Raw genomic sequence first — 21,289 nt, 5'->3', positions numbered from 1 at the left:
TGCAAGGTAGCTAGGTGCACTGCAATTGAACTGACATTCTTTTTCAATGTCTTGATTTGCGGTCGTTCAGACACGTCGCAATGTGGGTCCACGGTGTGTGGAATGCCCTCCCACAGACGATGCATGGTTGTGCGAGCCTTCACAAAGTGCGGCATTCCTAATGCATCAGATGAAGGTGACTTTCTGCGGTTAGTAGAGAGTGTGAAGATAGGCGGTTAAAACACAAACCTCAAGTTAAAAGAATTTTCATTTACTAGAGCTTTCAGCTGTAAGTTTGATTCAACTAAATCCAGGTTTAATTTCACAGCAGGCAACTTGAGAGTAAGCATAAATCATTTTAAATAACACATTGGCTTCTTGTTTAAATGTTTGAGCATTATATACATTGTGACATTCATCAGGGCACTGGTACTGTTTGCCGATGTGGCCCTTGTGCCATAAGAACCCCAGACATCATCATCATCAAGACACATAAGCAGATTGGTGAAGGGCAGGCTCTTTAGCAAAGGTTTGCACAATTTCCCAGAGGCCAGATAGATTGTCAACTCCTATTATTTTGTGTATAGAAGCAGCATATGTACATTTAAAAAAAGCCAGCAAAGTAACCAATAGTGTGATTGTGCAGTTATATTGTCATGTGTAAGCTGACATTACCCAATGCCTTCACCTTGCCTTCTGCTGTCTTTAACTCCATTGGGAAACATGCGTCACAAGACTTGCTAAGCTTGGGTGCACCCATGTTTGGCTGATTTGCACTTTCCCTTCTTCTAGTCTGTTAATTTTGCACCAACTGTTGCTGTTCTGTAGCTTAAATAACTGTTGTTCAGCAGCTGCTTAAGCTACGCTTTGGGATTATTAGAATCGGGTGCTCACAGACCAGGCCACATGACTTGGTTGCTGTTATGCGTCACTGGAGGCCTTTGAGCCCTCCATGCATTGGCTATGTGTGGATACTATGATAACATGACAACATCAATGGCGATGGCACAAACACATCTCGAGCATGCATATATAGTTGCTATCACAATAAAACAGCTTTACTGTTTTGTTGAATGCCACGAAGCATGTTATGTACGAGGTCTCTGTGATGTGTACCATACTTGCATAATTCTAATGTGCACCTTTTTAAAATAAAGAGTGTGTTCAAATTTGCATGCCTTCACATAAAAAACGAAACCGATTCTTTAAAAAAAAGTGCTCAGTGCAAGGTAGCTAGGTGCACTGCAATTGAACTGACATTCTTTTTTAATGTCGATTTGCGGCCGTTCAGAGACATCGCAATGTGGGTCCACAGTGTGTGGAATGCCCTCCCACAGATGATGGTTGTGCGAGCCTTCATAAGGTGTGGCATTCCTAATGCATCAGATGAAGATGAGTTTCTGTGGTTGGTAGAGAGCGAAAAGGAGGTGTCATCAGACTCCGATAGCGACAAGCTGCTAAGATTAAGCTTCACGCATGCCTGTGTGCCTTTGTATCTTCCATAAAATCATTTGAACATGGTACATGTCGACTAAGGTTTCATTACTTGATGTATGCAGTAGAATCGGCACCAAGTTATTTATTTTTTATATTTGGGAGTTAATATAACTGCATTACATTTGGAGGCTTGGTAGAATCGTGCAAATACGTCAATTGCCACCGCTATGGACAGGTGGGACAATGTAGAAGTGAGCGCCTCTATAAATATGCCACTTCAGTACATTACAAACTACTTGTTCTGCAGGAAGGTAGCACAACTCAAGGAGACAGGTCTTAATAAAGTCTGGAAACACAGGTGCTTTTTGAATTCTTTGTTTTTTGAGGTGGCAAGCATTTCAAATTTTTGCCCAGTGTGGTCATGTTTAACAACCTTACTAGTATTGTTGAGGGCCTTCTTGCCCTTGCCTCTAGTAGTACTGCTTAGTTTTGATGCATGTAGATATTCACCCCATAGTGCTGACCAGAAAAACCGAAGGTGAAGAGTGGGGGAGGAGGTTGCAGAACAGACTGTTGCACATTGGATGAGTGGCTTTGGTAATAAAGGGAAGCTGTTGACCACCAGGCTGGTGCGAGGCTGGCTCGAGTCCCTGGAGTGCCTGACGTACCCTTTCCGGTGGCCGCACGTACGAGTGCCCCTGGTGCCCAAGAGCCTGCTGGCCCTGTGCTCTTCAGCCGAGCCATACCTGCTCGGGGTGCATGCCGCCCTAGCCCACACTGCGCTTGAGCTGCTCTCGGGACAGGTGCGTTTCTCCTCGTTCGACAGCACTTGCCAAGCATCTGTCCTCAGTAATTTTCACTGGTGCAGTAAAATTTTTGCACTCCTTTTGTGACTCCTTTTGGGATAGGGCAACTGTTGACTTGCTTATGCAAGTGCTGCTTTCATAGGCTATGCTGCCTGCTCCGACAATGATGTGAGTACAATCATCTCTGTGCCTAAAGGTGTCCCTCATGTGATTGAACACAGGTGTGCAACTACATGCACAACGCATGGCTCAGAGGATAAGGCTGCAGTGCAGGGCTCAAAGGCGTCACTCAATTTCTTCATTTTGGAGGTAGTATGAAGAAAACAGGCAATGAAGCCAAAGGAAGCATAAGGGAAATTGATAGTTACGTTTGATTGAAGCATAGATATACTAGTTGTTGTGGAAATGAAAGTGCACGAAAAGATAACTTGCTGCATGTTGGAGCTAAACCCTTACTTTCTGTGTTATATGTGCGATATTCACAATGTATGGCCTCTTGGCAACACTCTCTGCACCCACCATCTTTTTTTATGGCATAGTTGCAATATAGACTACGTTCCAACACTTGCAATAGATGGCAATGTAAGGGGACAGTTGCCATCTTAAGATTTGTTCTAATTCTGATGAAGCTGTCAAAGAAGACAGCTTTGCAAAGACAGCATCAAAAGAAAATGGTGCAAGCAACTTTACTGCCCAAACAAAATCTAAACAAGATGGCTGAGCAGAATGCCTGGATACTTTATGGGAAGGTAGTCTGGTGCACAAGGAAACACCATCATGCTTTCCTGTGTGGCTAATGTAAGCTACACTCTGTTTTTCATACGTTAACACAAGCAAAGAGTTAAAATACAGAGGTAATACATACCTTTCCTCGCTTTCTCCTGTAGCCACAAGGTGGCATCACATCGCAGAGACATTTTTCCCAAGTCTTCCAGATGGTTCCAGACGCATTCCATTACTTGGACTCAAAACTGTCTTCTTAGCTGTCTACCTAGACTCTCCAATGCTGCCCAGAATTGGAACACACCCATGGTGTACTAGAATGCTAGGAAGTGTGCCGTGCCCACGCGGAGAATGAGCCCTGTCCACAATGACACTGTGAGGAGATGCTGTGCTGCAGTACAGCTGCAGCACAGCAATGTATGAAGGAGGTTCTACCGAATAGTAGGACCTCCTTCATACATTTTAAGAAAAACCGTGAGAAAGACATACTAACTAGGAAAATGTACGTACGTTGCTCGGATCGTTGCGGAGCAAAATGCTGATGTGCATCGAGCTGGTGGTGCTCCAGCGGGCCAAGGCACCTTGTGTTGTTTTCCTGTTGTGCGTTTTAAGAGGGCGGCGGGAAACCAAAACGAAATCGAGCTGGTGGGTGACACTGGATGCCGCCGAAGCGAAACGGGATGCCCACATCGCATTGATTGCAGCAGAGAACAGTAGCGCATTTGGATTATCACCTACTAAAAGCTTGCAGTACGCTATGAATGGCACTACACACCACGTGCTGTAAATAAGACAGGTGAAAATGCTTATCGCAGTAGGTTTGGCGGCGATAGCTGTGAATGCGGCGTGTGACAACCCGCGTGGAGATTTGCTGTTAGCGGAATGAGAAACTGTGCGCCATCGTGCTTATGTGAGACGGGCGGCTATATACTATTCTCAACCGCTAGTGCCTCGTGCCATTTCTTGTTCACATGGGATCTAGCGGTCAGAAAACATATACTATCGCACTCGGCAGCAGGGAACGGCGACGCGTTTCGGTTATCGCCTATTAGAAGCATGCGCTACGCTTCCGACAGCATCACACGTTGTGAAACAGGTAGGCAAAGATGCTTATCGCAATAGGATAGGTGGTGATAGCTGTGAATGCTCCGTACGATGAGCCCGGAGAAAATTTGCAGGTGCCGAAATTAGAAACTGAGTGCGCGTTGCCGTTTTCACAATAGATGGGCGGGCGAGTATTGCGGTGAGCTGGTGTGGTGGGCAGCCATATACTGTTCTCGATCGGGCGTGCCTTGCGCATTTTCTTGTTTACATGGTGGCTAGCGCTCGGAAAACGTATCATAGGATTGCAGTTTGGCAATGTACTGAACGTTGGGACCGAAAAATTGTGTTTTCCGAGAACGTACTGTCACGTACGAGTTTGTGCCGCTGTGGACGAAAGGACGTTGTGAGGTGAGAGGAGGTTGAAGTGTCTCGTCGATTGGTAAATGGTGGTACCCTGACTACAACCTCGTAACTGTATATTGTCATGTAGGTGACGGGGAGCTGCCTGGCACACAGGCAGACAGAAAGGGACACTGCGTCGGCGGTAGACTTAAAGAGAGTTTAATGAGCCAACTTGTGCCCTAAATCAAGCGAACAACGCGGTGACGGCGAAAGCAGCAAGCGCGTCAGGGGCGTTCATCAGACTGAGCCAGCGCAAGCTGTGGTCCCGTATTTATACGTTTCGTGTCCATGATCGAGACGCGTCAAGCGATGCCGGTCGCGTCGCAAGTCGAAATAAACGCACGTGGCATTACCCCCCCGTGAAAAAGCATTGCCCCGATGCTAAAGAAAACAAGAAACTTGTAAGCATGCAATGAACCATGGAAAACGAAAAAAAGAATGTCTGTTAGTCCGCTAACACTCAAAACAGTTTTTGAGGCACGCGACGTGCACCATCTCAGGTCGCACGCGACGTCGCTGTGACTGTGTCACTCCATCGGGCACAACCTCGTAAACCAGCGGTCCAAGTCGTCGAGTTATCTTGTAGGGCCCAAAATAATGATGCAGGAGCTTCTCACTAAGCCCGCGGCGACGAAGCTGTGTCTACACCATAACGCGGTCACCAAGTACATACTCTTGGTCTCGTTGTCGTAGGTTGTAGAGTCGGGCGTCGACGTTTTGCGGCTCTTTAATACGCATTCGGGCTAGCTGGCAAGCTTCCTCGGCGCATTGAAGGAAGCCTGCAATGTCTGCACGGATGTTGTCATCTTCAATGTGAGGTAACATCGCTTCAAGCATCGTAGCGACTTGGCGACCGAAGACAAGCTCAAATGGCGTCATCTACATTGTCTCCTGTGGCGCGGTGTTGTAGGTGAACATCACGTACAGAAGGACTTCATCCCAAGTCTTGTGCCTGACATCGACATACATGGCGAGCATGTCAGCAAGGGTTTTGTTTAAATGCTCCGTAAGGCCCTTTGTCTGCAGGTAGTACGCTGTAGTGCGCCGATGGCTTGTGTGGCTCAAGTGCAGAATCTGTTGCGTAAGTTCAGCTGTGAATGCCGTACCTCTGTCCGTAATAAGGACCTCGGGTGCACCATGACGAAGAATGATGTTCTTTATGAAGAATCCGGCGACCTCAATTGCATTTCCCTATGCTAATGCCGTTGTCTCGGCATAGCACGTCAGATAGTCTGTTGCTATCACTGTCCACCTGTTCCCGCAAGTAGACGTCGGGAAGGTGCCAAGCAGATCCATGCCTATCTGCTGGAATGGTTTCCATGGTGGCTCGAGTGGTTGCAGGAGGCGGGCTGGCCTTGTAGGCGGTGTTTTCCGACGTTGGCAATCTCGGCAGATTTTCACGTAGCGTGCGACGTCTGCGTTCAGGCCCAGCCAGTAGTACTTCTCTTGAATTCTTCTGAGAGTTCGAGTGAATCCCAGATGCCCTGCTGTCGGCTCATTGTGAGACGCTTCTAAAATCTCTTGCCTTAGCTTGACTGGCACGACGAGTAGATATGCCGCTTTGTATGACGTGAAGTTCTTTTTCATAAGCACGTTGTCGTGCAGGCACAGCAATGAAAGTGTACGTCTGAATGCCTTTGGCACTGAATCGGTCTTCGCTTCGGGATATTGATCCACACAGCGTAGATCAGGATTGGCACGTTGATCTTGTGCGAAGGTGTTAGAGCTTTGGGCCCAAGGAAGACATCGTCGTCATCGTCGCAGGGCGGGGCGGATTCAACAGGGGCTCTCGAAAGGCAGTCGCTGTCTGCGTGCTTTCGGCCTGACTTATACACAACGGTGACGTCGAACTCCTGTAGTTGCAGGCTCCAACGAGCGAGGCGACCTGACGGGTCTTTCAGGTTAGCGAGCCAGCACAGAGCTTGGTGGTCACTGATGACCTTGAAGTGCTTCCCGTAGAGATGCGGCCGAAATTTTGTGCCCGCCCAAACGACAGAGAGGTATTCCTTTTCGGTCGTCGAATAGTTCAATTCGGCTTTCGACAGGGATCTGCTTGCGTAGACGATGGCTCGCTCCAGGCCGTTCTTCTTTTAAATCAACACAGCACTGAGTCCTATGCCGCTTGCACCTGTGTGGATCTCGGTGTCAGCGCTCTCGTCGAAATTCCCGAGTACTGGCGGTGACTGCAAGCGTCTTTGAAATTCGCGAAATGCGTCTTCTTGGGGCTTCTTCCATGTGAACTGCGCGTCGGCTTTCATAAGGCGAGTGAGAGGCTCTGCGATTCGAGAGAAATCTCGGACAAAATGCCTGTAATACACACAGAGCCCCAAAAATCTACGGACAGCTTTCTTTTCACTGGGTATCGGGAAACTTTCTATGGCTGCTGTCTTTTTGGGGTTCGGATGCACGCCTTTGCGATTAACTACATGACCGAGGAACAGGAGCTCTTCGTAAGCAAAATGACATTTCTCTGGTTTCAGAGTGAGTCCCGACGCCGTAATTGCTTCTAGCACGGTCTCCAGCCTGTTAAGGTGCTTGTGGAAGGTGGATGCGAAAACGACTACGTCATCGAGATATACGAGGCATATCTGCCATTTCAGCCGAGACAACACGTTGTCCATGACACGCTGAAATGTCGCCGGCGCTGAGCGTAGTCCGAATGGCATGACTTTAAATTCGTAAAGACCGTCCGGCGTGATGAAGGCAGTCTTCTCACGGTCCCTCTCATCGATCTCAACTGCCAGTAGCCGCTCCGGAGGTCCATCGACGAAAAATACTTGGCACCGCACAGTCGATCTAACGTGTCGTCGATTCTTGGAAGCGGGTAGACGTCTTTTTTCGTGATGCTGTTGAGATGCCTATAATCGACGCCAAATCGTAGGGTACTGTCTTTCTTCTTTACAAGCACCACGGGTGAAGACCACGGGCTCTTGGATGGCTGAATAACATTGTCACGAAGCATTTCTTCAACTTGTGTCTTGATTGTTTCACGTTCTCGCGCTGAAACGCGGTAGGGACTTCAGTGGACGGGGCGAGCCAATTCATCGGTTATAATGCGATGCTTCGCTATGTGCATTTGCCGGATCCTCGACAACTTTGAAAAGCATTTGGAATATCGCAGAAGAAGGCAACGTAGCTTTTCTTGCTTTTGTTGAGGCAGGGTGGGGTTAATGTCGGAAGTTCACCTCATCAGTCACCATCAATGACGCCTCATGGGACGACTCGGAGAGCGCTAATACGTCGCTTGTTTCGGCGAACACTTCCAAAAAAGCGACCGTCGTACCCCTGTTGAGGTGCTTGTGTTCCGTGCTGAAATGGATTATTAGCACAGCCGCTCTGCCTTCACGCAGATAGATGACACCGCATGCGACGCAAATTTGGCGATCCAGAAGCAGCTGCAAGTTCGCTTCAACAATCGCATTGCCGCTTGAGAACGTGTCTGTTTCGACGAGTCCCATGATGGCGGGAGGCTCACTTGATCGTCGAGGATGGCGAACGCGGCGTGATGATAATGATTGCTTTGCATTCTTTCTGACCATTTTGTCGTCAGTGTTATGCTTTTCGTCTGCAGGTCGATCACCGCACCGTTTTTGTTCAGGAAGTCCATTCCGAGGATTACGTCGCGAGAGCAGTGCTGTAGGATGCTAAAGTTCACAGGGTAGGTGTGACCGTGAAGAGCCACTCGCGCAGTGCATCTTCCCATTGGGGTTATGAGGTGGCCTCCTGCTGTGCGTATTTGAGGACCTTCCCATGCGGTTTTGACTTGAGTTGTGACAAAAATCGTCCACTAACGACGGAGTAGTCGGCCCCGGTGTCGACGAGTGCAGCCACTGGATGTCCATCTAGGGTAATTTGTAAGTCAGCACTTGATGTTCGCGTTCGATGTCCGTTGGTCACCGACTGTGTGGTCTGTCGCTTCACACGGTCGCGGCTGCGTCGGGTGGAAGCCTCGTGGCAAGGTGCTGTTGTGGCCTTCAGCTGCACCATCGAATTTGTGGTGTAGGGTCACGGCTTCGTGTTTTGTGGCGTCGCTGCGTCGGGTCGCGTCGTGTTGTCGGAATGCAGTGCGGCGGCGGACTCCTGCAAGGAACAGCTACGTGACCTTTTCGGAAGACCTGTGGGACGTCAAATGGAGGCCAAGCAAGAGCTAGCGTCTCATGCCCAGACATCAACCGAATCGTACATCGTGTATATTCAAGACATTCTGGCTCTCTGCCATAAAGCGGACGTGGACATGCTGGAGGCCAATAAGGTCGGACACATCTTAAAGGGCATCGCGGACGATGCGTTCAACCTCCTGCTTTGCAGGAACTGCTCAATGGTTGAGTCCATCTTTAAAGGGACACTAAAGCGAAACGATAAATCAGTTTAGACTAATGGAGTATTGTTTGCAAACCCTGCAGGCAGTCATTTCGAAAAAATACTTTGATTATTAGATGAGAAAATGAAGGTCCAAGTATCAGTATTTGAATTTCGTGCCGTAACCCCAGTGCCGGTATGTCAGCGTGACGTCAGGGATTCCAAAGTATGTTTTCGCATTTTGGCCGCGTTGGCTGAATAAAAGTTCCCAAAACTTACCATGTTTAATATTTGGTTCCTTTGGAACACAATGTAGTCAATCTGTACCACTATATATAATTAGTAGCCCTAGAAGATGCCAGTAGGCGTCGCCACCCGTATTTTGTTCTTGCGCATTTTCTGGCTTATCATTGTAAGAGTGGTGTTTTTGGTATTGTAGAACGGTAATTTACTGATGCAGACGAAATCATTTTTCACTTTAGTGTCCCTTTAAGGAACACCGGAATTTTTAGCAAGTGAAGAGCAAACGCATCGTACAATGCTTCAACCGACTTCCGAATACGGCTGCCACTTCTTCCTGCAATGACCCTCCGGCGTCGCATTCGCCTACAACGCCAAGCTTGACGCGAGTCATCCGTTGCGAACTTGAGGCTATGGCTCCAAGTTCTCACTGCCCCCAACCTGCTTCTCGTGCAGGTTGCATGTAGTTCCAGAGCGCTTTCAACAGGCCACGAATGCGACAACCACAGGATTATGGCCAACTTCACCGAAGTATTCGCATGCAACAACGACGAAATCTTCAACGCACGCGATCGTGGACCGGTGACGTCTACTCCAGTGGAATCCGGCGTATGTCCAGCCACAGTCAACGAACCATGGTTTACAGCTACTATCACCGGCCTACAAAAGGCGGCAGACTGCAGTGTCCCTCTGGGGCGTGGAACCGGCAGTGCTATGGCAATGCCGCTCACGCATGTTCTGCTTCTCGTGCAGGTTGCATGTAGTTCCAGAGCGCTTTCAACAGGCCACGAATGCGACAACCACAGGATTATGGCCAACTTCACCGAAGTATTCGCATGCAACAACGACGAAATCTTCAACGCACGCGATCGTGGACCGGTGACGTCTACTCCAGTGGAATCCGGCGTATGTCCAGCCACAGTCAACGAACCATGGTTTACAGCTACTATCACCGGCCTACAAAAGGCGGCAGACTGCAGTGTCCCTCTGGGGCGTGGAACCGGCAGTGCTATGGCAATGCCGCTCACGCATGTTCTGCTTCTCGTGCAGGTTAGTGAATGTATACCATGTAGAACATTTGCAGTTCTTATCGTGCCGGTTCCACCCCGGAGCCTGTATAACTGTGTACGTATGCATTCCGACGCCAGAAACCGCTCAAAGCATCGCATTTTGTTGTTGCGTCATTATGCCTTTTATTTCTTATTATTAATACTGTGTGGTGATATTGAAATGAATCCTGGCCCTAACACTGATGTGACACTACAGAAAATTTTGGATGGGCAAAATGTGATTGTTCGAAAGCTTAATACTATTGAGGCGAATCAAGCGGAACAGAAGGCAGCTATAAATGATTTGACTACACGTGTGTCGTCAATTGAAGTAAAAATGTCAGTATTATCAAACTTAGAATCCGCCGTTACTGAGTGTATCGCACACTATGACGCACAGCACGGGGTGATACAGCTGCTGCAAAATAAGGTCAATGATCTTGAAAATTGTAGTAGGCAGCACAACCTCGTGTTCTACGGCATACCTGATACAAATATTCGCGAATCTTGGTCATCATCTGAATTGCTTTTGAAGGAAGTATGTGCAACAAAATTGCAAGTTAACCCTGAGTCGATCGAAAAAGCCCATCGACTTGGAAAATTTCGAGAAGGGAAAACACGACCCTTGATCGCAAGGTTTGGGTCTCTGAAAGAAAAACGTTTGATTTTAGGAAAGGCCAAGAATTTGAAAGATACAGGTATCAGTATGTCGGAAGATTTTTCTGAGCCAGTGCGCAAGAGAAGGCGAAACCTGTGGCGATTTGCTCAGGAACACAAAAGTAAGGACGCACGTGTGCAATTAAGGCATGACACACTCTACATAGACTGCATCAAGTACGCCTGTGATGACCTTTCAGACAAGGTTGTGCCGTGCAAATGACCCGATAACTCCTTATCGACTTCACTTTCCTTTTTGGTAGTCAACTGTAGGAGCATTAAAAACAAAGTTGATGCTTTCAGCAATTTAGTGCACATGGTCAAACCTAGTGTAGTTATTGGCACTGAATCATGGCTCGATGAAGACGTAGCAAGCTCTGAAGTATTTCCTGATAACTTTACAGTTTATCGAAAAGATAGAAATCACCACGGAGGTGGTGTATTTATCTTGGTAGACCAGCGCATTCCTTCTACACGCGTAAATATTATGGAAGATAGGAGTGAAGCTGTTTGGTGTCAGCTGAAACTCCCGAATGGCAAATCCCTGTCAGTCTGCTCCTTTTACCGGCCACCAATTGGTTCAGCCAGGGAATTGTCTCATTTCACTGCCATAACTACAAAAATCACATCCGATTACGTCATTGTGGGTGGGGACTTCAATCTGCCTAATCTCAATTGGAATGAACAGCCGATAACCTCCGGAAGCTCCCCTAGCTTCACATCTGAAATTGCCGATTTCATGAACCTCCTTTCATTAAGACAAACTGTGCTGAAACCTACGCGAGGAAGTCATATCCTAGATCTTTTTTTCACAAATATGCCAGAAATGGTCCAGAACACTGAAATATTGCCAGGGATAAGTGATCATGACGTCGTGCTAAGCGAAATAAGTATGAAACATGTAAGCGTTTACAGTGAGAAGAATCGGTGCATGTACAATTACGCCAAGGCTGATATCCAATCAATCAATGCTTCACTGGAAGCATATTTCGTTGTGTTCGAAACACTTGCGGATGAGTACTTCGTGGAAAACCTATGGGTTCTATTTAAAGAAAAAATCTTTGAACTGCGCAACCGGTTTGTTCCGTCATGGGTATTGACTAGAAGGCGTAATCGAAGTAAGCCATGATACACTAAAGAACTGAATGTTTTAGTGAAGCGTAGGCAAAGGATTTACCGTTCATTTAAACGATACCCTTCTAAAGAGAACTTTTGTAAACTAAAACTGGCAACGCGGGAAGTGAACAACGCTGCAGTCCAAACAAAATCAGCCTACTTTAAAACAATAGAAAGTAAGATAAAGCAAAGTCCGAAGGAACTTTGGAAGCATATAAAACGAAATAAAAAAGACAACATTTCTATCCCCGCATTGACCGATGGCGATGTTACAATTTGCGACGCCACAGAAAAGGCCAAGTTGTTCAATCTTTATTTTACATCAGTGTTCTCTGCCCCAACAGATTATCGGAAAGATCTGAAATTATTAAAACACGAATCCACACCCATGCCTAAAATAGTGATCGAAGCTTGGGGCATTGAATTACTGCTTCGTGATTTAAACTGTGCAAAAGCTGTGGGCCCTGACTGTTTACCCAATTTTATGTTGAAGTCCTGCTCTCATATAGTGTCAATGTATTTGAAAATTATTTTTGAGAAATCCTTGGAACACAGTTCACTTCCGGCTGATTGGAAAATGGCATCGGTTGCTCCTATACATAAAAATGGCCCGCGCAACATTATTAATAACTACCGTCCGATTTCACTAACTTCTGTGTGCAGTAAAGTTCTAGAGCATGTTTTATATACTGCAGTAGTCAAACATATAGATAGTAATTCTTTATTTAACCCAAATCAGCATGGATTTAGGCGAGGATTATCATGCGTCACACAACTAGTAGAGTTCACGCATGTCTTAGCGGCAGCCCTGGACGACAAATCATCGGTCGACTGTATTTTTCTTGACTTTCAAAAAGCGTGCGACACCGTTTCACATTACCTGTTACTGCAGATAATAACCAGTTTTAATATTAATCCCCAAGTTATTGCGTGGATCGCCGAATATTTACGCGAGAGGCGACAATATGTAGTCGTAAACGGCGAACAATCTGCAATAAGTAATGTAACGTCAGGGGTACCTCAGGGATCAGTTCTGGGGCCCCTTCTTTTCCTACTTTATATCAATGACATTAACGAAAATGTACAGTCCCATATTAGGTTATTTGCAGATGACTGCATATTATACCGAAAGGTTACATCTGAAAGTGACTGCTTCGTAATTCAAAACGACTTATATGCCATACACGAGTGGTGTGAGCGATGGGAAATGAAACTGAATCTCGAGAAAACGGTGTGTATGAGGTTCTCCAGAAAAAAAAATCCTGGAAAATTTGAATATACGATAAACCACTGTCCAGTAAAAATGGTGTGAGAATATAAATACCTAGGCGTTTACTTCTGCCCCTTCTTTATCATGGAATCGGCATGTGGATTATACCGTAGGCAAAGCTTGTCGGAGCTTGGGATTTTTACGACGAAATACACGTGCGTTTCCACAACAAACCCGGGAGCTACTATATAAATCATATGTAAGATCTGCGCTCGAATACGCATGCCCTGTGTGGGATCCTTCATCAGTAACCAACAAAGAAAAACTAGAAAAAGTTCAGTCCATGGCGGCAAGATATGTACTAGATATAGCAATGTATGATAGGCAGTTTAGTGCAACTAAATCTAAGGCAATGCTAAACTGGCAATCTCTCCAGCACCGAAGAGCGTCGTTTCGACTGAAGCTTTTGCACAGCATATATCACTCTCATACTCGAATTCCGCGTGACGTGTACATAAACCAGCCTCACTACACATCAGCACGCAAAGATCATGAACAGAAGATAAGAGAATACAAATGTAATACATCGGCCTTTAGCAGCTCGTTTTTCCCAAGGACCATCAGTCAGTGGAACCGACTTCCTTCCTCAATTGTACGAATTTCTTGTCCTAACAAGTTCTTTTCTGCATTAAAAGCAATAGAATCTTTTGATCGCTAACGCTTGTTCAATATCCCGTGTACGTCTTGCAATCATCATGACCTATAAACAATCCCAGCTGCAAATGACATTTTCTTTTAGTGCCTTTTTTTGTTTTGTTTTTTACCTTGTCGCACGGTATCTTAATCACTGCATTGTTTCTTTTTTTCCAACTTATTATTCAATTTGCTTTTTTTTTGCCTTTTCATTGTGAGTCTCTGTAATCATTGTGCTTTATGTACTCTCTTTTTTTTTTTTCCCAATGTTACATGTGACATCTGCAACGTGCCTGTTTCCGATATGGCTGTGTGCAACTTAGCTTTGTGCTTTTCTTTCTTTTTTTGTCGGCCTATAATAATGTGTTGTTGACTTACACAAATTTATGCAAACCTGCAATTTTGATGCTTGTTTTTCATCTGTACCCCCCCCCCCCCACTGTAATGCCTGAATGGGCGCTGTGGGTACTAAATAAATAAATAAATAAATATGCATGACAACATGACCATCTCGCTTTTTCTAGTGGTTGTCCACCAAGAAATTGCAAACATTTACATCCAGTCTGCCGTCCGCCCACGTCCCCCCTACCACTCCTGTCATTGCCTCTGCTGCACCTCGACAGTCATTCCCGAATCGACATCGGAACCACTCTGAGTGGCGCACACTGGATGACAGGCAAATTTGCTTTGCTTGCTTACGGGTCGGTCACTTCTCCCGCCGTAGTAGCCACTGGTACTCCTCGCCTCAACCATATGCTGATCGCCACTTCGACCGAGGCCCTCGGCCTCTATCGCCCCTCTCTGAACCATATCATGCTGGCCTTCCACCTCGGGGAAACACCATTAGCTGCTCGCCCTCACCGCATTGCCATCAGTCCCGTTCGGCCACACCTCGTCGTCCCTTGTCCCCATCCTACGTGGGCCGCTTCTCGGGAAACTAAGCAATGCAGCCCCTGTAGGTGTGGCTACATTGACGACTTGGACTTCAAAACCTCTGCTGACCCCTACTGCTCGACCGAACCTTGTTGAAATTTTTGTTGATGATGTATCATTGAAGCCCTAATCGATACTAGCACTCGGGTGTCGGTTATGCGATCAGATCTTCATAGCCGTCTCTGTAAAGTCCCGACACCTGCCGAGTCGCCTGCCGTCCAAGTAGCTAATGACAGTACAACAGCCGTGATGGAATGTGCACGTTACCATTGCCCACCGGCCAGTGTTATTCCTGTTCACCGTACTGGCCGAGTATCCCCCAAAGTGATTCTTGGAATGTACTTTCTGGACTGCCCATTCAGCACTTATTGACTGTGCAACTGGCACCCTTCGCCTTGAACTGCCCCATTACTTTGCCGACCCGACCGACGACCACAAGTCCCGACTTCGTTCTACTGAATTTGTTCGACTGCAACCTGATGCTGCGACTTACCGTCCTCATGTCACCTTCTCCACCACTTCGAGACAGTCCTTACGTGGTGTCCCCACTTTGTGACGTCCTCTTGGCACGTCAAATAGCGCTACCAAGCTCAATTGTAACTCTCGTCAATAATCAAGCATGGATTCCTCTTCTAAACTTTGGTTCGTGTCTGCAAGTGCTTCCTGAAGGTGTATCTCTCGCTGTTCTGTCCCCTTTGGAAGACTGTGGAATGGCTGCTCTTACGCCCGAACCACGATTCGACACTGCTGCAGCCTCTGCCCCTCCTACTTCACGCAACGACAAGTTTACACCAATGATAGCTACTGATTTACGACCTGCTTACGCTGACGCCCTTCACCACATTCTGATGTCCTATGAAGACATCTTTGATTTTGGCAATCGCCCGCTAGGTCGAACCTGTGTCGTCACCTATCCAATCCATACTGGTGATGCTCCTTCTATATACTGGCGGCCCTACCGTGTGTCTGTGACTGAACGCCAGGTGATCCAAATGGAGGTGGACAAAATGCTCTCCAAAGATATTATCGAGCCTTCCTGCAGTCCATGGGCATCACCTGTCGTTCCGGTTAAAAAGAAGGACAACATTTGGAGATTTTGTGTCGATTACCGTCACCCTAATAAGATTACCAAAAAGGACGTGTATCTGCATCCACGTATTGATGATGCACTGGACTGCTTACACAGTGCCAGTTATTTTTTGTCGATTGATTTGCGCTCTGGCTACTGGCAAATCGCAGTTAATGAACGAGATCGCGAAAAGGCCGCTTTCATCACCCCAGATGGTCTCTACCAATTTAAAGTGATGCCTTTCGGACTGTGTAATGCCCCTGCTACCTTCGAGCGCATGCTTGACTCTCTCCTGCGTGGATTCAAATGAACCACGTGCCTCTGCTTCCTTGATGACGTCATTGATTTTCACCGACGTTTGAGCATTGGCTCTTAGGTCACACCAATTCTTAGCGAGATCTTTCTTGGCACTGTTGACCGGGCACTCGAGAGCGTCTTGGCAGGAACTTTGATGAAGTGCTTCAGGTTTGTTGACGACTACCTGGTAGTTATCCGCTCTCAAAACAGTTCCAAAGATATTGGAGATATTCTCGCTGCCTTTGATAGAGAAGGAATGGGTCTCAGATTTGCTCATGAACTGCCCAGTAATAATGAAATTCAATTTTTGTATTTGCAGTTAAGATTAGCAGCGCAGCATATTTGTTGGCAATATAATCCCAGGACAAGCAAACCAATTCTAAACTCTGCCTCAGCACACTTAAAACTTGTAAAAAGAGGAATTGCTATGACGTGTTTGGGTCCCACACTTAGAAAGTCATGCCACCACCTCGCCAATCTGAGCTCTTCATAACAACTCAATTGTCCAGAGAAGGCCGGTTTTCCTAAATCTGTTATCGTGTCAATATGTGAAGGGCTAGTGAAGAAAATAAAAAAAGGGGAAGCACCCCAAACACAGATCGAAAAAGTTAAAAAGTACGCAGTCATCCCTTATGTACATCAGATGGGGCATGGGTTAAAAAAGAAAGCCATGAAATATGGTGTTAAAGTAGTCTTTTCAGCAAAGAACTCCTTAAACAAGATTTGCAATCTTGTCAACAGACCTAAACAGGCGTCCAAAGCTACATGCCGCGTCAAACACTCGGGGCAGCTTGTGGCATGCTCGGTGGGAGTGGTCTACGTCATTCCACTTTTATGCGGCAAAATGTACTTTGGGCAGACGGCACGCTGCCTTAACATCCGCCTTAGGGAGCACCAAGGTGCGATCAGAAATGAAACAGGTTCTAATCTGGCCGCGCATTGTAGAAACAGAAATCTTGTCTAAAAATATGTATCAAATTAACCACGAGATTGTAGAGGCCTACTTCATACATGTGAACTCAGGTGCATGCGTCAGCCAGACTTCTATCACTCTGAAGGATAAAGAAACTGATATTTTGAATGGCAAGATAGGCTAACACCCTTGTAAACGTTACTTTACACGTGTTTACATTTTCTGTGTATTATAGTCCGTTGCTAGAAATAATAAATTAGTTGTTAATCTGCGCTCGTATTGCGCACTTCCTCTCGTCCTTCGTTCGGGTTGCGCTGCTCATCCATAGGAACATGTTCGGTCACCAACACGCCCAGCTTGCGGTGTTAATGCACATCTATGAATGCATTAAAAACTTGAGCTAAAAAAAATTGTGGTGTTTTCTCTGAAACTGCAGATTGAGTTATGAGAGACGCTATTGTAAAGGGCTCCGGATTCAAAGAACCCCACGTACCACCTGGGGTTCTTTGATGCGCACCTAATGCACGAGCGTTTTCGCATTCGGGGAGGACACCACCTGCACTCGTTGAGAGCAGACATGCTCAGCAGCTGCTCGCAAAAATCACAGATGCACTTTGACTCCCTATCCCCAGCCAGGGCCCCTGAGGCGTCGCTGTTGGCACGGCGAGCCGCGTGTCCCGGCCCGCTTTGGCTCGAAGCTGGGTTGGTGGTGACACACTGGGCTTGTTCTTGCTGCAGCCGCTTTGTTCCGTGACCATGGAACTTGAAAACTCTAACATGCCTTCACAAAGATGTTTTCGACTGGCTCCAGCACTGCCTGCAGTAACCAAAAGACAACCCACAGCAAGTTCCTGCCAAATCACGTCACAATTCACACAAACCACCACGTTACTGAAGAATCACTACAAGGTGATCTACCCTGTGCATGAAGGTCTCGCTTTCTTGTGGTGATCAACTCCAATCGTTGCAGGAGTACTCCTCACACTGGGTGGCTACCATACAATCACCTCTACCCAGGATATCGTGCAGGTTGACGCTATGTAGAACATTGCCATTGTCGGCACATCAAATGAAGAAATGGCTGTTCACCTGCATGCCATCACCAACATTCAGTTAGACAATCGTGAATACAAAGTAGTCTCACATGTCGCCCCACCAGCAAACTCTGTCTGAGGAGTTGCCCACAATACAACTGAGGCTCGACGCCTATGAGGTCTGTACACCGATGGATGCCCCCATATTATGAGCCCGAATGCTTTGAAAAATCATGATGGCCCTTGTGATGTTTGTGGGAATGTTTGTAAATCACCTTCTATGGAGGAAAATGGTTGCATAGAATGGCCTCTAGAAAATGGTCTCAAGAATAACGCTGAAAAAACAAAGGCAGTTTTATTTCGACCGAAGAATAAGAATGCCTGTCTTTGTAGGGACGTGGTGTTAGGGTCTTCTAAAATTGAACTCGTCCCTTCTGTAAAAACACTCGGGGTCTTTTTTGATTAAATTATGAGCTGGAGTGATCATATTGATTTTCTTGCAGTCAAACTCTCCCAAATTACTGGACGCATTTTCTCTATTCGCTACATGCCTCGGAAGATTAAAATGTTAATTTATAATGCTTTGTTTGCGAGCCACCTTCATTATTGCTGCCTTATTTGGGGCACCACATCTGTTATAAATATTAACCGTTTGCTTGCAATACAAAAGAAAATTGTTCGCGTAATTACTGATATACCCCTTGACTCCCCATCTGAGCCCATATTTTAAAAACTTTGGGTAATTAAAGTCAGTGATATGTTTAACTACCGCCTTGCTCTTGGATACCTAAAAGAAACCAAACAGAACTTAAGCCTTCTTTCATCTCTGGCTAGATTAAAACACAACATCCCGTGTTATAACCCCAGGTATCCAGAATACTGGCATGTGCCGCATGTGCATTCAACCTATGGTAACCAAATGACTTGTTACACTCTCCCAACTCTGCTGAATAATCTCACATTTGCGTCCATTGATGTACCTAATTGTTCTGACAGAGAGCTGTATAATTTCTATTGCCCCAAGAATTGCGTATAACCATGTACCTAATCTTCTTCTTTTTAAGAGTTTTGTATGTCTATATATGTATATTGTTTGTTTTTCCTGAGCTGTTTCATGTGCGAAGCAAATTGTTTAAGTGTGATCTATGTACTACATGCCATTGCTCTCTTTCCTTTCTTTTTCTTCTTCTTTTTTTTCCTCGCTCCTTGCTGTCTGCTGCCTTTTGGACCTTGTGGTTTAGGACCAGTCAAGTTGCTTTTGTAGCAACTTTTTTCCTAATGCCTTGGCACTTTGTACCACTTGTTTTTATGAATAAAGGTATTATTATTTATTTATTAGCCACGCACATTACCGTGATAAACAGTATAGACGCACATGCTATGTTGTCTGGTGACATCAGAGGCAAAAGAGTACTTAAACACGAACACGGAGCACTGAATAAGCACTGTCATTTTCATTGTTCTTGACTTGGCATGTGGTTCGATATGTAACAGTGGCAATGAGGATGAGATTGAAGGAATAATCATGCAACAAGTTAGGTGAACCCCCGAAGCAACCATGCGCGGTTGCTTTGGGGCAGTTGCTTCTCGGTTGCTTTGTCACCCTGTGATAGTGCCCGTCCGGCCACTGGAGTTTAGCTGAGTGGATGGAGCCTGGAAAACCTACCAGATAGGGCTGGAAGTGTACTTCGAAGGTCATGCCATCATTGACTCACCAAAGCGACGAGCCTTGCTGGTGGCCTTGCTACCCAACAAAGCTATCAAGGTGCTACACGGGTGTTGCCACCCAACACCTGTGAATGAACTTAGATACGACAATGTTGTCAAGCATTTGCAGAGTTACTACGCGCTGAATGTGAATGAAATATTAGCAAGCTACATGTTCTTCATGTGGGTACAGAATGAAGGTGAGACCGTGTAAGAGTACGTAGCGCATATATGTCACCTGGCCAAAAGCTGTAATTTGGCACTCTGCAGGAATGCATACGGGATAGCATTGTATGCAGCGTGCGTAACGAAGCTGTGCGGCACCACTGACTCGTGACTCGCACATTGAAAGTACAAGAAACGGAAGACTTCACCATATCGGGCGAACAAGCTGTCACAGACACTCATTGCATGCAGAATAATGAATCACAGCTCGACCAAATTACGAACTATGTACGAACAACATGCAGCCTACCAAGGGGCCAGCTGACTGGGAGAAACACTGGGGACTGCCAGCCCTGTGGCCGTTCTGGTGAATTCTCTCACCAAGCCGACAACTGTTGTCGCATTCGGACGGTTTGTCACAACTGTAGAAAGTGGGGACATCTATCTCGGGTATGCCAAGCAAGGCTCCACAGGGCCGACAGAAAGCAAAGAGTGTACGCTCTCTCCGGGTGCCAGGATGATAACGTGGATGCTTGGGAGGCCCTGTACGCCTTAGTCGCATCGATGAGTGGAACCAGGATGAAGCCAATCTTACGCAAGCTGAGCTGGAATGGAGTTCCTCTGATCATGCTGGTAGACACTGGGTCGCCGGTGAGTGTAATTCCAAAGGTTGTGTTTTTGAAGTACCTCAACATGAATCACAGCTTGACCAAAGTACAAACTATGTACGGACGACATGCGGCCTGCCAAGGGGCCAGCTGACTGGGAGTACCACTGGTGACTGCCAGCCCTGTGGCCATCGTGGTGGATTCTCTCACCAAACCAACAACTGCCATCGCATTTGGAAATGCGGTGCATTCTACCGGTGCTGACATATGGGTCAGAAACTTGGAGACTGACAAAAAAGCTAGAAAACAAGTTAAGGACCGTGCAAAGAGCGATGGAACAATGAATGTTAGGCATAACATTAAGAGAAAGAAGTGAGCAAACAGGGATAGCCAATATTCTACTTGACATTAAGAGAAAGCAATAGAGCTGGGCAGGTCATGTAATGCGTCGGTTAGATAACTGGTGGACCATTAGGGTTACAGAATGGGTGACAAGAAAAAGGAAGCGCAGTCGAGGATGGCAGAAGACTAGGTTGGGTGATGAAATTAGGAATTCACAGATGCTGCTTGGAATCGGTTGGTGCGGGACAGGGGTAATTGAAGATCGCAGGGAGAGGCCTTCGTCCTGCAGTGGACATAAAATATGCTGATGCTACTGCTGATGAGGATGCTGAACCAGTAGCCTTCATTGCAGGCAACAGCAATGAAGCTATCTTGTTTCCTTGGGACGCTGCCTGTTAAGGGGCAACTGGAAATGACAGCAACACTTGGGAACACTCCTGTGCAAAGCAGCCTCGTCGGTTGGGCAGATCTGATACTGTGTGGTCATGACGTCATCCGAAGTTTCAATGAATTCGGCATCCCAGTACTAGCTACCAACCCTGTCACACATGTAAAAGCCAAGGCAG

At 46.5% G+C, this 21,289-nt stretch overlaps 1 protein-coding gene across 11 annotated transcripts in view; it reads left to right on the top strand.

Annotated features, from left to right (window-relative positions):
• LOC142580219 (DENN domain-containing protein 2D-like) overlaps nucleotides 1-21,289 on the top strand; it is a 674,834-nt gene that overhangs the window by 446,885 nt on the left and 206,660 nt on the right. For all 11 annotated transcript variants that reach the window (XR_012827652.1, XM_075691126.1, XM_075691127.1 and 8 more), the window contains one exon: nucleotides 2,042-2,219. Coding sequence is in view for 10 of the 11 variants with exons in the window: in XM_075691126.1 (XP_075547241.1) it covers nucleotides 2,042-2,219 (178 nt within the window). In the remaining variant the exon portion in view is untranslated. The remainder of the gene's footprint in view (nucleotides 1-2,041; nucleotides 2,220-21,289) is intronic.

The sequence above is a fragment of the Dermacentor variabilis genome, chromosome 4 (genome assembly GCF_050947875.1).
Source record: "Dermacentor variabilis isolate Ectoservices chromosome 4, ASM5094787v1, whole genome shotgun sequence".
NCBI lineage: Eukaryota > Metazoa > Arthropoda > Arachnida > Ixodida > Ixodidae > Dermacentor > Dermacentor variabilis.
Note: the sequence above shows the minus strand (reverse complement) of the source record. Positions and strands in the feature narration are given on the sequence as shown.